At 33.6% G+C, this 18,676-nt stretch overlaps 1 protein-coding gene across 1 annotated transcript in view; it reads left to right on the top strand.

Annotated features, from left to right (window-relative positions):
* The window catches only part of LOC114349455 (DNA-directed RNA polymerase II subunit RPB1), a 48,636-nt gene that overhangs the window by 7,712 nt on the left and 22,248 nt on the right, over positions 1–18,676 (top strand). The window contains exons 2-12 of the mRNA XM_028299835.2: positions 4,035–4,304; positions 4,364–4,557; positions 4,673–4,850; positions 5,723–5,949; positions 6,420–6,641; positions 6,737–6,868; positions 8,580–8,959; positions 15,028–15,261; positions 15,805–15,906; positions 17,125–17,423; positions 18,196–18,382. Of these exons, the coding sequence (XP_028155636.1) occupies positions 4,035–4,304; positions 4,364–4,557; positions 4,673–4,850; positions 5,723–5,949; positions 6,420–6,641; positions 6,737–6,868; positions 8,580–8,959; positions 15,028–15,261; positions 15,805–15,906; positions 17,125–17,423; positions 18,196–18,382 (2,425 nt within the window). The remainder of the gene's footprint in view (positions 1–4,034; positions 4,305–4,363; positions 4,558–4,672; positions 4,851–5,722; positions 5,950–6,419; positions 6,642–6,736; positions 6,869–8,579; positions 8,960–15,027; positions 15,262–15,804; positions 15,907–17,124; positions 17,424–18,195; positions 18,383–18,676) is intronic.

The raw sequence follows: 18,676 nt of genomic DNA, 5'->3' as shown, positions 1-18,676 counted from the left end.
TAGTTGTTTTTAAAAGTCTGGGTAGAGATAGTGAGCATTTGGTACAAGACTATTTTCCAAAATTTCTTGATACTTGTGCTGCGTTAATTGTGCCCTTCACCATCTCATACCTTCCTAGACCCGCTTATAATATGCACCCCTAAATTATAATTCCTTTCGGAAACAGTTCTTTTGAGTCAATCTTTATAGAATGCTTCATTTTTTACTTCTGGTAACCTGTTTTCAAGAGTCACTACACACATACAATAATTTCAATTCATTGCTGAATATGACTGGGTCAGTCATTAACAGTCTATGGAATCCTCAATCTTGCCCAATTGAAGCGATTTGAAAAAATGATTTATTCAGTATAAAATTACGATTTAACCAAAATTGAGTCCTTGGTGTATCCATTTCATGTAGCACCACTTTGATATCTTTTTTCCCCATGTTATATCTTATATTCGCTGCTGACCTATCAACAGATACAAATATCACCACAGCCACATTTGCAGGTGATACAATAATACAATCATCTAACAAAAATCCCAAAAATAGCCTCAGAAATCCTACAAACAATAATTGATAACAAAATGGAGAATCAAAATAACTTAAAATAAATCACTACACCTAAAATTTACCACGTGTAGGGAAACATGTCTGACTGTATACTTAAACAGTAAAGGAATGACACAAGGGGATGACAGAAAATCAAAACTGAAACTAAAATATCTACAAATCAATCTTGAAACCAGTTTGGACTAGAATTATGGGGAATAGCCGCACATTCCAATATTGAAATAATACAAAGATTTCAATCCAAAATATTAAGAACAATACTAGGAATACTATGGTTCATAACCAATGAAGCCATCCATCAAGACACCAGACTAACATATGTCAAAGATGAAAGTGAGTGAAAAACATACAGAGAAACTTTAGTGAATAAACCAAATACATTTCTGTGATTGAAACGAATAGTTCTGTTAATTGATTAATACTAAATGTGTATAAGCATGTGATATATACCCAGTATTGAAGTTTAACACATTAAATGCCACATGAGTTGTATTTAACTCACACCCTGTTTGGACCATGCGTTCTGTGAGCTAAATATAATTCACATTAACATTGAGATTCTGTTAATTTCATTTAATGTGGTTAATGTGTAAAAAAAGGAGTACATCACTAGATGCCTCCCTGCATGTGATAATACTTATGATAATTGTCAGTCTTATGACTTATTGTCTATTACCTACCTAAACAATTAAGTTTAAATTGTATAGAGATTGTATTAAAAGTGGGGTTAATAAAACAAAACCTAATAGAAAAGCAACTTCTTCTGCTAAGAACTATACAAATCAATGGAACTCTTATACTTTTCTTCCTAGAGCTACTAATAAATGTAAGAAGTAGTCATAACAAAAATTTATAATTGGTTTAAGGATATATATCTATCTTCTCCAAATCACATCCAACGTTTATGATTCTCCTAAAATTAGTGATCACTCAGTAATATCAGTAAATCTTAATAATACGAAATCCACATCTAATATGATTATTAAACAATATAGAAATTTAAATGAAAAAAATTATTTGAAAATAAAAACTAACTTAATTTCATATAACTGGAATTTGGATTCTACTGATGTGGATGTTATCTACCAACAAATACATGAAAATTGTAAAATTGAAATTGATAATAATGCACCTATTCAGACTTGTAAACATAATCCTAAATTACCATGGTTTGATAATGAGGTTTATAAAAAAATTAAAATTCGTGATGATGCATATAAGAATTTCAAATCATGTGGTCATGAAACACAAAAACAAGTTATGTGGAATAATTTCAAAAAACATAGAAATGATGTAGTTAGTACTTTAAAGTCCAAAAAATCTGCATACTATTATAATCAAATAGATAATTATAGATCAAATCCTAAAAAAATGTGGAAGACACGAAAAAAATTGGTCAATACAAATACAAAAGATACACCTAAATGTGTTCAATTTCGATGCAACATCACTGGTGAAATAGCCGTTAAAAGAGACAGTATGGACATATCTATGGGTTTTAATGAATATTTTGTTGAGAGTATTTCTAGTATTGTAAGTCATGCAGATTTTTTTAATGATTGGATAAATGTAAATTGTAATCTTTATTTGCCATTTGACAATTTTGTACAATTAACTTTGAAAGAGTTAGGTTCATTTATGAATGTGTTGGATAATAAATATTCTAACTATGAAATCTTAAATGGTGGAACGTTAAAGGAAATTTATGAGACAATTGGTCACATCATACTAAACTTAATTAATACGTCACTGGATGCTGGTAAGGTGCCAAATCAGCTTAAAACTAGTACAATTATTCCTATCCAAAAGATCAGTAATACAAATAAGGCTGAGGAATTTAGACCTATTAATGCATTACCGACAATTGAGAAACTCCTGGAGCTAGTTGTTTATGAGCAATTAATGGAACATGTAAAAAGGAATTCAATTTTAATAGAAAATCAATTTGGGTTTAGAAAGAACGATTCTTGTGAAACTGCATTACAACTAACAATCTGCAAGCTAAAGAATGATATAAAAGATGGTAAATATACTATTGGAGTTTTTTTGGATCTGAAAAGAGCTTTTGAAACCATTGATAGAAACATTTTATTAGCTAAAATTGAACAATATGGAGTTTCCGGTAAGGTTTTAAGTTGGTTTGAAGATTATCTAAGCAATCGCAGGCAAAAAGTATGTTTTAATAATACAGTATCGACTGAGAAAGACATTTTGGTAGGGGTACCTCAAGGTAGTGTCCTTGGACCACTCCTCTTCATACTGTATATAAATGATATAGATTTGTTTTTGGATTGTGAATTTATCAATCTTTTTGCTGATGATACTTTGATAGCATGTAGTGATGTTAAGTTAGAGAATGCTGTAGAGAAGATGAACAGAACACTTGATCGAGTTAATAAATACCTCAACATGAATAAATTAAAACTAAATATTGATAAAACCAAAGCTGTTATTTTTACTTTTAAATATAAGTATAGTTTAATAAATTTAAATCTGATTAATTTACACATTAACAATGAAGAGATCAAAATTGTAAAAACGGCAAAATATTTAGGTTTTCAGCTCGATAACGTGCTGTCATTTGATTGACATTTTGAGTATATAAGTAAAAAAATTTCAAAAAAATTGTACTTTTTCACCAGATTAGCTCAAAATCTGTCGACTGAGACTAAAGTAACTGTATATAATACAATAATACAGCCACACTTTGATTACTGTGCATCGATTGTATATTTATTCAGTCTTAATAAAATTAGTCAGTTACAAAAACTTCAAAATAGAGGGATGCGCATCATATTGAGAACTAGTAGAATAACGCCAATATTGATTATGTTAAAATCACTTGAATGGTTGTCAGTTCGTCAACGTTTGCATTACCTAACCATGGTTTTTGTATATAAAATATTGAACTCGTTGGCTCCATCTTACTTTCAAAAATATGTTTCTTTTCAGAGAGATGTACATGATTATAATACAAGGGGTACAAATAATCTACATATTGTTGAGTTTAAAAATAGCTTTATGATGAATTCTTTAATTTGCAAAGGGTTTAGAGAATATAATGAACTACCTCTCGATTTAAGAACTTGTAGAAACATTAATACATTCAAGTACAGTTTAAAAAATATATTATAGAGAATAAGATGTGTTGAATGTATTTGTGTTGCCTTGTATGTATACTTATTGTGCTTACATTAAGCGCATTGGTATTTTATTCAAATGTTTGTGGCTTTCGATATTGACATTTTAATTAGTTTCAGTTTTTTACTTTTTAAATTTTAAATTATCAAATGTTTGTGGCTTTAGGTATTGACATTTTAAATTAGTTTTAGTTTTTTACTTTTTAAATTATGTTATGGACTATATCAATACTTGTATTGTTTTGACTATATGTACTTTAGCATGTTTATATTAGGTTATCCTATTTCAAATAAAGTATTATTATTATATTAAATATATTCTCTTTTACTTTCCAGAGACGAATGTCAGTCACAGAAGGGGGCATCCGCTTCCCAGAAACCATGGAAGCAGGCCGCCCCAAACTATGCGGTCTTATGGACCCCAGACAAGGTGTCATAGACAGAAGCTCAAGATGCCAGACATGTGCCGGAAATATGACAGAATGTCCTGGACATTTCGGACATATCGAGCTGGCAAAACCAGTTTTCCACGTAGGATTCGTAACAAAAACAATAAAGATCTTGAGATGCGTTTGCTTCTTTTGCAGTAAATTATTAGTCAGTCCAGTAAGTTAACCGTAGTATTTAAAATATCTGTTATTATATCATTTTTTTGTGGTTTTCAGAATAATCCGAAAATTAAAGAAGTTGTAATGAAATCAAAGGGACAGCCACGTAAAAGATTAGCTTTCGTTTATGATCTGTGTAAAGGTAAAAATATTTGTGAAGGTGGAGATGAAATGGATGTGGGTAAAGAAAGCGAAGATCCCAATAAAAAAGCAGGCCATGGTGGTTGTGGTCGATATCAACCAAATATCAGGTTTGTCACTTATTACTTGCATATTCTATATATTTATTTCATGTCATTAAAGATTTGTGATACACTGTATAATTTTGATATTTTACGCATTTGACAACTTACTTTTCTTTCTTAGACGTGCCGGTTTAGATTTAACAGCAGAATGGAAACACGTCAATGAAGACACACAAGAAAAGAAAATCGCACTATCTGCCGAACGTGTCTGGGAAATCCTAAAACATATCACAGATGAAGAATGTTTCATTCTTGGTATGGATCCCAAATTTGCTAGACCAGATTGGATGATAGTAACGGTAGGTACTTGTTAGATATTCATCAATAATATCTGTATTTTAAATTTTTTTTAGGTATTATATAATTTTTTCCAGATTTTTAGTTTCCTATTTTTATTTTCTAACGTTTACTCAAAATCCTGACTCTCATTTTATGTTTGTCTAAGGCTCTTTTAATTCTTATATCCCATCTACTCTCAAATTTCCTCCCCAGATGATAAAAGTGATTTTTCGTTATTCTAGACTAGACTGAAGTTTTTGTGATTTTTCTCACTTTAAAAGTAATTTCTATTCCTCTACATACGGCTTTTGTTATTTTTGTCATTAATGTTTCAACATAGTCTTCTTTTCACTTAATCTACATGATCAGATACTTTTCCAAATTTTTATCTTTTTGAAAAAGGAATTTTCCTCAAATTCCTATTGGTTCTGCTTTCATTTTACTGTTTGTTGTAAAATAGTGTTCCGTCTTCCAAGAGATTTTTTGAGTTTGGGAACAGGATATAGTCACACGGAGAAAAATCTGGCAAATGAGGTGAATGGTCAATCAATTCAGTTTCCAAATGGTGTAATTTAATAAGACATGGTGGCGTCTATAGTAACCAGCTGCTTCTGGTCGAAATTTCTCGATCGCAGCTTAAGGTAAAAACTAGTTCCAAAGACATTGAGGCGAGTGTTGTTTATTTTTGGTTCCATTAATAGAGTTATCTAGTAGTGGGTCATTAACAGGTAGCTAATGTAGCAGTATATTCTAGCTTCTGTTACTGATTTATCATACCTAATGCGTCTCTTTCGATTATTTCCCATCCTTCCATTTCTGTAACATTTGATTAATCATTATCAATAAGTATATTCTATTAATGACAGATAATTATTACTAATTATTTCTCTAGGTACTTCCTGTTCCTCCCCTAGCAGTACGACCTGCTGTAGTTATGCACGGATCTGCAAGGAATCAGGATGATATCACTCACAAATTGGCCGACATTATCAAGGCGAATAACGAATTACAGAAGAACGAGTCTGCAGGTGCAGCCGCTCATATAATCACAGAAAATATTAAGATGTTGCAATTTCACGTCGCCACTTTAGTTGACAACGATATGCCGGGAATGCCGAGGTAAGAGGAATATTTTTTTATAGGATATATCAGCGTTAAAGGCTGATTTTAGCTTGTATTATGCATATCAAGGTTAAATACCGTAATAATCTACAAATTTCCGGAGAGCAAAAAAGCTTCGCTTCTTAGTACATACATGTTTTTTCTTTCTCAGTATTTATTTAATAAACGCTTTGAAAAAAACATGCCAAAACATACTTTTCATTGAAAAAAGAAACATGCCAAAACATACTTTTCAATAGAAAAGAAAGAAAAAAAGCATGTACTAAGCAGAAAAGTCTTTTCGTTCTCCTGAAAAGTTGTAGATTTTGACTTAAGAGGTTTTGGTATCTAACCGTCAATATAAACAATCATAATTAAAAAGTATTGCACAATGTAATACATACATGCAAGTCTATTTAAAAGTATCCACACGTTTTATTTATTTGATCAGAATGAACTTTTGTTTAAACAAAATATGTCATTTCCAGAGCAATGCAAAAATCTGGAAAACCCCTAAAAGCTATCAAAGCTCGGCTGAAAGGTAAAGAAGGAAGGATTCGAGGTAACCTTATGGGAAAGCGTGTGGACTTTTCTGCACGTACTGTCATCACACCAGATCCCAATTTACGTATCGACCAAGTAGGAGTGCCTAGAAGTATTGCTCAAAACATGACGTTTCCAGAAATCGTCACACCTTTCAATTTTGACAAGTAAGTGACTAATTCTGTGAGTTATTTTACAGTCACAAATACTATGCTCCAAGTTCAGTTAAATTTATTAATATATGGTCTGTTTCTACTTATAGAATGTTGGAATTGGTACAGAGAGGTAATTCTCAGTATCCAGGAGCTAAGTATATCATCAGAGACAATGGAGAGAGGATTGATTTACGTTTCCACCCAAAACCGTCAGATTTACATTTGCAGTGTGGTTATAAGTAAGTTCCTTGTTGTTCAAAGTGTCCAAAATGTTCGCAAATGAGTTTCTCAGTTTTAATACATATTAAAAGTTTAATTGCTATCCTGTTAATATAGGCAAAATGCCTTCATTCCCAGCACAATTTTAGTCCTCTCAGTACAATTTTAGCCCTCTCAGCACAGATTTAGCCTGCTTCTCACAATTTTAGCCCCCTAAATGCAATTATAACCCTCTACCCCCTCTCCCTAGCCCCAAAAACGTCATTTTTTCGTGTAGGAAAGGAGGTAAGAATTAAAATTGCACTGAATCTTTATTTTTTAATCACACAGAACGTAAAAAAATTTAATCGGGGGAGTAAGATCATTTTGCCTATAGGGGGGGGGGGGCACTCTTTGTAACGGATAACGAAATAATTAATTATCTAATAATAAAACACTGAAAACGTTTGTTTTCTATCATCATCAATGGTGCTACAGCCCTATGAAAGAGCCTCGACCTTCCCAAGTCTATTACGCCAGTCAGTCCTATCCATTGCCAACCGTTGCCAGTTTGGTTTGTTTTCTATACTTCCACAAAATTTATTACAACTATGTGACTACAGCTGTTTCGGCAGAGTGCTTTTCTCAAGTGATATAGTTTACAATGTGTTTGCCTTATTACGTCTTTAACTGAATAGGTTGAGGAGTGGGGAGATGTTTATCTCGAGTTGGTCATTCAGAATTATATCTGTATTTTTCAATTTATTAATTTCCATAGATTCTAAAAAAGATAGCTTAAGGCCTTTATTTTGAATATGCAGAATTTGAAACTCTTCATTGAAAGAATGATTATGATATAGAAGGTGAAGTGCGTATGTAGAAGTGTCTGTTTTTCTATTGTTGAAAGCCCTTTTGTGTTTTGCTATCCGGTTCTGCCAGTTTGACTGATGTAAGTTTTCGGACAGTCACCACAAGTTAACTGTTTGTTCGTTATAAACAATATTTTAAACTAAAAACTCCATAAGAAAGCCCTGAAATTAGTGTATCCACCACCACAGAAAGAACCCAGTACCTTCTGCTCTCTCACATATACTGGCAAGATAACAACAAAAATAGCCAGATACATAAAAAAGAAAGGAATAACACCAGCTTTCAGAACTAACAACAACTTAAGCAAATATATTAAGAACAATAAAAGCCGAAAGAGAAAGCAACTACAGAGTGGTGTGTACAAACTAACTTGTGGTGACTGTCCAAAAATTTACATCGATCAAATTGGCAGAACCTTTGACAAACGGATAGCAGAACACAAAAGGGCTTTCAACAATAGAAAGACATACACTTCTACATACGCACTTCACCTTCTAGATCATAATCATTCTTTCAATGAAGAGTTTCAAATTCTGCATATTCAAAATAAAGGCCTTAAGCTATCTTTTTTAGAATCTATGGAAATTAATAAATTGAAAAATACAGATATAATTCTGAATGACCAACTCCAAACAAACAGTCCCCACTCCTCAACCTCTTCAGTTAAAGACTTAAAAAGGCTAACACATTGTAAACTATATCACTTGAGAAAGGCACTCTGCCGAAACAGCTGTAGTCACATAGTTGTAATAAATTTTGTGGAAGTATAGAAAACAAACGTTTTCAGTGTTTTATTGTTAGATAAAATAAACTTCTATCAAGTACCGGTCGACTCCATCAATTAAATAACTAATTAATAAAATAATCTCTTTCCTAATTTAGGGTAGAAAGACACATCAGAGACGGCGATCTAGTAATCTTCAACCGTCAACCAACCCTCCACAAGATGAGTATGATGGGCCACAGAGTCAAAGTCTTACCCTGGTCGACGTTCCGTATGAATCTCTCGTGCACCTCTCCCTACAACGCCGATTTTGACGGCGACGAAATGAACCTCCATGTGCCCCAAAGTATGGAAACTCGAGCTGAAGTCGAAAACCTCCACATCACTCCCAGGCAAATCATTACTCCGCAAGCTAACCAACCCGTAATGGGTATTGTACAAGATACGTTGACAGCTGTTAGGAAGATGACAAAAAGGGATGTATTCATCGAGAAGGAACAAATGATGAATATATTGATGTTCTTGCCAATTTGGGATGGTAAGTCTTTTGTATCTAAATCTAAATCATATATTCCTAAAATGTTCTGTGAACTCCCAATCCTCTCGAACTCTAAATTCTTTATCAAGAACCAATTCATAACCAATTTTCATTGCCGCAAAACATTACACCTCTCCTGTCTTCCTAAGGGCAGCCGCACACCAAAGAAACATGAAACGTAAAACATGAAACATAAAACGTGAAACACGTTTCATGAAAATAAAACAATGCTAAACAAATAGAAGTTCGCATACCAATGAAACGAGTGTGATTCATGCGTGTGAAACATTTTTATCTTCCGAAGGCGCACACCAAAGAAACATGAAACGTGAAACACGTTTCATGGAAATAAAACACTGCCAAACAAATAGACGTCCGCATATCTATAAAACGAGTGTGATTCACGCCCATGAAACATTTTTATCTTCTTAAAACGTGTTTCATGAAATAGGACGTGTTCTATTTTTCGATATCAGTGTCATTGTTTTGAATTATTGATTAGGTGCGTAAAATAAATGCTGACCAAGAATTTAATATTGTATTGGTTTCTGTGGTGGAGCAGAAAGAAGAGTTGTACAATAGGGTGGATCGATTATCGCAGTATTTTAAAAAAATTGACACATTGATTTGGAATACCCACCAAAAGTTTCCTTTAGTAACGACAATAAAAAAAGTGTTATTACAACTTTTTGATAAAATTACATCTTCTGTCCTCTACCGGCCTTTGAAAAACGAAAAAAATGAGTAATCACAAAATAAAAATAAAATTGACAAATTAAATTGGAATACCCACCAAAATTTACATTTAGTAAAAACAATAAGGAAGTATTATTACGACTTTTGAATAAAATTTCATTTTCTGTCCTCTACAGGCTTCTAAAAAACGACAAAACAATTTATTGGCATTATTAACAGCAGCCCGGTCCTGGCGGCCCTGGTTTGTTTAGTATATTGGTCCCATCTTCCGGGTGCAGGGTGCTGCGACTTTGGACTTTCAAGAAACAAACTGAGAAGAGCAAGAGATCAATAAAGAAAAGGTTTTATGCAAAACTCCCCCGAGACTTTGAATGCCATAAATTTTGACGGAAGGAAAGCCCCACAGAAGAACCGCTCTCGAAGATCACGTTTCATTAGTTCAAGAGCCAGGCACCACATTTTTACATTTTTAGGTCACGCAGTACCCCTTTCTGGATCGGCTCTAAGCATTTGTCAAAGTATTGTGAACTTTTTAGAGAGTTATAGGTATAATCTAGAAGAACTAGTGGTAGAAGGATATGACGGAACTGTGGTAAATACCGGAAGAAAAATGGTATAATTTCTCAACTAGAATTAAAGTTAGGCCGCCCTTTACAAATATGTATCTGTCAGCTTCACGCTAATGGATTGCCTTTACAGAATCTTTTCCAAAAGCTTGACGGTCAAACTCGAAAGTCCAAGAGCTTTTGCAGAAACTGTAGGAAATCAAATAGTGCATTGCGAAAATATGCCGGTTGTAAACTATGACATTATTGACTGTGAGTTACCAGAAGTAGATTTAATTGACTTTAGTGCCGATCAGAAATATTTGTTTCAAATTTGTGTCACAATTTCTACAGGGGAATGTTCTGTGGATATATTAAACCAAAGCCCTGGAAAGTTAAGTCATTCCCGATGGCTATAAAGTTGGCGAATCGCAATATAAGTCTTTATGTTAGTACTGAAAAACCAACATCAGAATTAAAGGAACTGACTAAATTTATTGTCACGGTTTATGCTCCTTTATGGTTTCAGATCAAATGCAATTCATCATGTGTGAATGGTGCAAAGCATGTTTTACAAACAATTAAGCGTAGTCGATACTTAGAGCAAAATTTGAAAAGTTTTATAGACCCTGTAATTCAAAGAAATGCCTATTTTGTACATCCGGAAAATCTTCTGCTATGCATGCTGCATGACACTCGCCCGTATATAAAAGAGCTTGCACTTCGTCGCATTTTCAATGCAAAAACTAAGGCCAATAATGATTCATCTAACATCCGACCTTTTATTATTCCACAAATTAATTTTGAAGCAGATGATATTGATCTTATTGATTGACAAAACAATAAAATAACTTGCCCTCCGTTGCTTCAAGGTTTGAAAGAGGATTTGAAAAATATTATTTCCGAATCTCCTGAGAAAATCATTAACATCGCTACATTTCCCTGTCACACCCAATCTGTAGAGAGAATCGTAAAGCTCATAACTGAAGCATCTTCATCGGTCCTTGAATCACAAAAAAGAGACAATTTTATCGAGGCAAAATTTGATTCGCGCAAAGATATGAAAAAATTTGAGTCCCAAAAAAGACTACAAACAATAGATAATCAAAATTAAGGGGGAGGGTAGGGAGTGGGTAGAAGAATAAATGACATATTTAAAATATATTTCAATTTCATTTTTATAATAATAATATGTGCTTATTACTTAACTTTTCATTTAAAATCATAAGTACGTATTTTTTATTTTTTTTATTTTTCAACCCCCGGTAGAGGGCAGAAGATAAATTTTTTTTGAAAAATCGCAAATAAAGATTAGGTTTGTAATACTAATTGGCAACTTTTGCGCACTATTCCAAAACAGTCTTCGAAACTTCGATTTTTTGATCCACCCTATTGTACAATTATAACCTGGAGTGGTACTCGAATAGACAATAACAAGAAAATATGTTTTTTTTAAACCAGGACCCACAATAAAACAATTTAAATGTTTGAATACTCATTCTATAAAATGATTGAAATTTAGCAAGATGATTATTTAATTCGTTTGCAACCAAATTTAATATTATGTATGTACTATGGTTATGATTTTTGGACAGTAATAAAAGATTGCCACAACAGCAACGACCTCGTCATCATCACTTTCCATTATTTACTATACAAATTTTATTTTTGTTTCTTTGATTAGTATATTAGTGTAGGAAACAGAGGTTAAACTTCGCAAACTCGACACAAGTCCGGTTTAATTTTTTTTCTGGTATATCAAGGGGTGCTTATTATGAGACTAACTGTTTCTTAAAAGATTTGCCCCGGAACACCCATTTTCGTTCCTTTAAAGGGGGTATTGAAAAATCCTACTCCATCAATAGGGTCTTTTGTAAATACATATATTTTATGGTTATTTCAACATCCCTGCGGAAACTACCCCTATCCCTGAAAATAAGTTTGGCGAGTATGTTTTTACGATTTTCTCATTACCTATTCGCTATGTGCAAGTACTTGGAGGGGGTACGAGAAACGATCGTGTGCGAATAGCGGAGAAATTTTATAACTTTCTTAGCATATTACTTAAATAATTCATATTGTCAATTGAAATGGTCATATTTTATACTCACTGTCAATATGAACTCGGGCATTAATATTGCTCCACAATATTGATATGATATGCAATTATTAAAGTGAATTTAATTAATTATAGGTATTTTATTTGTAATACTGCATTTTAATAATTAATTTTATTTACTACATACTTTTAATAACATAACCTTATTCTTACTTTTCTTCTTATTCTTTTTTTGGGCTATGGCCTTGACAATTATCCAGAAATCAGGACTAATATAGTTGGCCAATATAATTAAAAGTGCTAAAAATGTTGCCAAGCTATGAAACCAGGTGTTGCTCTTCCGAACTTGCACGGTCCCAATATATTTTTTTGAAACATCGCTTATACAGAATTAAAGACCATTATTTGCTCTACAAATAAGGTCCTATCCATTTTTATGCCCGCCAGATACTTTGCCGGGCTCCAGTTTTTGTTTTTTTTTCGTCAAGTATTCATTTTACTAATAAAATACTTATGACAAATAAAAGAACACACTGTCTGCTACATATTATGACCTATACATATTTTACTTTCTTTGCACCTTAAAGCCGCAGTGGTGGCCCAGACTCAATTTTTGCATATTTTGTTTATTCCTTTTCCTTTTTTTTTTGGTGGTTTCGGGGAAAATATGGGGGTGAATTATACAAATTTGTAAATAGTACTTGTACATGGGTAATCGCTGAAAGTTTTTTTACGCTAGCATAAGCAGTTCAGATGGTATATATAAAAAGGGGCTTTTTAAAATTTAATACCCTGTAATTAAAAAATGGACAATTGCCCTTAAATGAAGCCTATACCAAAAAATCAGACATTTATTTGTGATTAATTGCCGCTGGGTTGCTTCTTGATTTCCATTACGGTTAGGGAAAAATATTTTTTTTTTAAACATCTTTTTTAAAAACTTATCAACTTTGGGGCACCACCTCCGCTAAACGGTGTGTGATAGATATACAGTCAGAAAAATGAAAGAATACCCATGAATGAACATATAAAACACGCTGTATTTTCCTGTCACCGCGTCACAAAGAAAATTGCCCAGCGCAAGTACATGTAATAATAATTATTGCCCAGCGCAAGTACATGTAACAATAATTATTACATGTACTTGCACTGGGCAATTTTCTTTGTGACACGGTGACAGGAAAATACAGCGTGTTTTATATGTTCGTTCATGGGTATTCTTTCATTTTTCCTACTGTATGCTGTCACGGAATAAATTGTAGGAAATATTTCTATTAAGGAATTGTTTGCAATAACGTACAGGAAGGGCTACGTTTCGCAAAATCCACAAACTACCCCCTTTAAAGTGATGAAATTGGGTGTTCCGGGGCGAAATCTTTTAAGAAGTTAGTCTCATTAAAAGCACACCTTGATACACTGGAAAAAAAATAAAACCGGACTTATTTGCGAAGTTCAACCTCTGTTTACTACACTATACATATAACATGAAACGGTTTCATACTTCACAATTTATTTGTTTCATGTTTCACGTTTTATATTTCACGTTTCTTTGATATTAAAAAGCAATTAAAGGGCGGCGCCGACAGCAACGACCACGTGACTATCCATTGTCGACTATACAAATTTTATTTTTGTTTCAACGATTACCATATCACATGAAACGGTTACTTTTTTACAATAATTTATTTGTTTCATGTTTCACGTTTCATGTTTCTTTGATGTGCGGCCTGCCTAAGATAAATCGGTACTTTATTCCATCATTAATTTTATCGGAAATGCAAAAATAGTGCTATAGTTTAAAGAAATCATCATCAGCTGTTTTGAGTCCACTGCTGAATATAGGCTTCCCGTAGATAATTTATTGTATCCGATAATCTATTGTAATCGAGATATTTCTATTAATACCTTGAGACAAGAGTCATCGTCACGTAGGAAGTGACATAGACCGCTTAAAATATTATCACCAGGCTGTGAATTCTGGGAGCTCGTTCCACATAGGCAGTATTGTAGAGCAGTCGAGATATCTCCGACCTGTGAATTTTATTGATCAGGGAGCTCATTACAGCACAACAGAATTAACTGAAACTCTCAAGGTCACTTGCACCGCATAAATGAACGTCTGTCGTCTCTTCTCCTCGCGGTTGTAGATATATCGGTTTTACTGTACACTGATTCCCTTTTAGCGCTGTTCACCCCTGACATAGATGATCGGCATCTGTTTTCTTTTTTCCCCCCATGAGTTATTATTATCCTGTCGTTCGGCAAGTTTCGTTGAATTTCTTATCAGTCTTTTTAAAAACATTTTCTAGTTTTTCATCGGTCTTTTGAACAATTTCTTCTAAGTCTCATCGATTTTGTTTAAGTGTCTTTTATCATCTGCAAGATTGACTCCATAGCTGAATGGAATTTGAATGTCTCTGGGTCTTTCCCATTGATGATGATGAGTTGAATGGTCCTTGCAGAATTTTTTTGGAACTGTTGGAATGTTCGTATCATCAGTCATTGTCGGCTACTCATAAATTTTTGAAATTGTCCTTTCAAAGTCTTAATAGTCTTTTCAAAGTCTTTAAATAGCCTTTAACAAAAACCGAGAAATAACTGACTAGCTGTTACACAACATCGATACAACTAGACGGCAACTCATACTACCAAGGTGAAAGGAGACTTCCAGTACATTTTTACTATTGTCTATGCTTTAAGTGTCTTGGTGATCTTGTGTTTAAAGCATGTAAAACAATTGTTAATTATAATTCTATCCATTTCCTTAGGTAAAATGCCCCGTCCAGCCATCCTCAAACCCAAACCGTTGTGGACAGGAAAACAGATATTTTCCCTGATCATTCCTGGTAATGTAAATATGATACGTACCCATTCTACGCATCCAGACGACGAGGACGACGGTCCCTATAAATGGATATCGCCAGGAGATACGAAAGTTATGGTAGAACATGGAGAATTGGTCATGGGTATATTGTGTAAGAAGAGTCTTGGAACATCAGCAGGTGAGTCGATTTTATACATTGTTACACTCCTTTACAGCTTCCGCATAAATAATACAAAATAATTCCATAAAGGTAAGATGGCGAATGGACATTGACTCCGAAGCCAATAATGCTCAAACACACACACAAACATTGTTATATTGAGAAAATCAGATTCTGAACAACTCATTTTTACAAAAATAATGAAATATTCACATCATCAACATATATTTTAATGTTTATTTTAATTTATTCAAAGTCTTCTAACACTAACGCTAAATCACGATTTATTTATTTCTTCTATCAAGCGCGTGGTATGTTCGACAAGGGGCGTAGCAAGCGCTTGGGGAAACAATATTTACATCAAAATTTGTTTTTTTCTGATAAAAAATTCACAAGGAAATGCACAAATTGGCACCATTGTTGTTTATTTTATTGAATAAATCTTCTTTTGACTTGTTTGTTCTGATTTTTCATAAATACTTATATCTTTGTATTTTATATATACTTTGGTAAATTTTGGAATCAGCGAGAAGTGACAAACTCACGGTATTTTATTTCTAGGTTCCCTGCTGCATATTTGTATGTTGGAATTAGGACACGAAGTGTGTGGTAGATTTTATGGTAACATTCAAACTGTAATCAACAACTGGTTGTTGTTAGAAGGTAAGTAGAAGGTGTTTTTATCAAATAATATATTAATTTATTCACGGTTTGTCGTTAAAACATTTTTTTGATCGGTTGTTTCTGTATTAATTAGAAATTCGGATCCGAAGATCCTTTATTTAATAAAAGATCCTATGTGTTACAAAACAACCGTTATTAAAATGGAAATATACAGTTTAACACAGATAAATCTCCTATTGCTATAGTCTATTTTTAAACCAAGAGGGAGTAATTCAAATTTCCCGTGCCGTAAAATTTGTTTGTAATTGGTTCAACCTCGGACAAGTTTACTCCACTGTTATCAAATTTTGACACTAATGACATTTATAAAATTTTGACACTGTTGGCATTTCATAGGTTAATTAAGTTATATCAGCGATTTTTTGTATTTTCTCCGTTATTCCTTTAATTTGTAGATTTGCAGTCTGCTTTTATATAAAATACAGCTGTTTTTAGAACTCTTTAGCGACATATTAGTATAATATATTTATGGATTACCGTCGAAGGCCGATATGATCAACCAAAAAAGAAGATGTATTTGGTGAGATTTCTAGTGACCTTTTTTGGTGTGAATCTGTCTTTTTAATTTACTCCTCTTGGTTTAAAAACAAAGCTTAGAGTAGAGCTACGTCAAATCGTGTACTGGGTCATATTTTTCAACGTCTGTGTCGGCTAATGCGCTAAACCATGGCCCTCTTAAACAAGGCCTTTACATTAAATGTGGCAACGCTGTCGACCTGTCACATAGAGGGCCTAATGACAGCCTATTTATACATTTAAAATAGTAGCTCTATAGCGAGACAATTTTAAAGAGTTATATTTGATTAAATTAACACAAAATATCATTTGTTCAGGGGGGCATGGCTAACCACACCATTTATCAAATAGTACTTCTCGAATCCTCCAAATCGGTTTCCAAAGTGATATAAATTAGACATTACTATTTTTTTTTTCAAAATATTCGCATCTGTGACAACAAAACTTTGTATTTTAAACTTTCTTATAAGTGTTGACAGTGTTTACTTAAACAACATTTTGTTTAACTAAACATTTCAACTCATTGTTGGCCGTTGCGGTAACGACAGAGCGTTATAAAGTAGCAGTGCGTAAAATTGCTTCGCACCTCTAATATACAGAGGAAACTGACATATGAGCGGTGTTGCCGTTCTACATAATGTATTCGTTTTCACATATTTATAAGGCTAATTTTGATTATAGGTCACAGCATCGGTATTGGAGACACCATTGCCGATCCTCAGACTTACACAGAAATTCAGAGAGCCATCAGGAAAGCCAAAGAAGATGTAATAGAAGTCATCCAGAAAGCCCACAACATGGAACTGGAACCGACTCCCGGTAATACGTTGCGTCAGACTTTCGAAAATCAAGTAAACAGAATTCTAAACGACGCTCGTGACAAAACTGGTGGTTCCGCTAAGAAATCTTTGACTGAATACAATAACCTAAAGGCTATGGTCGTATCGGGATCCAAGGGATCCAACATTAATATTTCCCAGGTAAATATAATTCAGGTGTATTTTGCCAGAAACTTTTGTACATACCACCAGAGACTTGTATATGTATTCCTCCGGGGACCGGTATATATTACCCACGGGGACCGGTATATATTACCCACGGGGACCGGTATACATTACTCCCGGGACCGATATACATTACCCTCGGGGACCGGTATACATAGTGTGACCAACTCCAATTCAGTCGAATTCGGGACAAAGCTGACAAAAATACCTGAAATCCGGGACTTTTCAATGAAAATCGGGCCATTTTTTTAAATACAACTTTAATATCATCATTTTATTTATTATTTAACATTTTTATGTTGACAATGATGTTTTTGATGGGATTAAGCCACAATTGGTTGTAATGATAATTACATGTTTGTTAGTTTTTGACGTTTCGACTTCCAATCCGCAAATCGTTCTCAAAAAAAAGGAAAAATTAGAAAATCAACTGATGTTGGATTTCCATGTAATCATAAAAATGTAATTACATTACAACCAATTATTGTGGCTTAATCCCATCAAAAATATGATTGTCAAACATGTCAAACAAATTCTTTCAAAATAGAATTTTACCGAAAGGTTGAAAAATCGGATCGCCCGGAAGCCTTTCCCGGGACGCCGGGACACCACTTCGTAATTCGGGCCATGTCCCGGATTTTTCGGACTAGTTGGTCACACTAGGTATACATTACCCCCTGGGGATCGGTATTCTCCGGATCTCCGGAGACCTGTAGAAATCAGTGTCAAATTTTTGATTTCCTTTCAGGTTATTGCTTGCGTGGGTCAACAGAACGTAGAAGGTAAACGTATTCCATTTGGCTTCAGAAAACGCACGTTGCCGCACTTCATCAAGGACGATTACGGTCCTGAATCCAGAGGTTTCGTAGAAAATTCGTATCTTGCCGGTCTCACTCCTTCGGAGTTCTATTTCCACGCTATGGGAGGTCGTGAAGGTAAGTCGTACTTAAGTTCATGCAAACTTAAGTTTATGCAAACTTAAGTTTATGCAAACTTAATTTATATAACTGCAGATAGATTTCTTATTAAACGGTTTTATCAATTTGTATTAAATTTATAATATGATAAAGCATTGTTTGATTTCCCAAAGACTTATACACTCACCAGTACAAAATTCCGCCACTAAAAATTTTTAATCAAGTTTGACAATTTATAACTTTATTATTTTTACTCCGATTTTCAAGATTCTTCATCAGTTTGTAGGTTACATATTTATATTGGTATCGTTT

This window comes from Diabrotica virgifera, chromosome 6 (genome assembly GCF_917563875.1).
Source record: "Diabrotica virgifera virgifera chromosome 6, PGI_DIABVI_V3a".
Taxonomy (NCBI): Eukaryota; Metazoa; Arthropoda; class Insecta; order Coleoptera; family Chrysomelidae; genus Diabrotica; species Diabrotica virgifera.
This window is presented reverse-complemented; position numbering and strand designations above follow the sequence as displayed.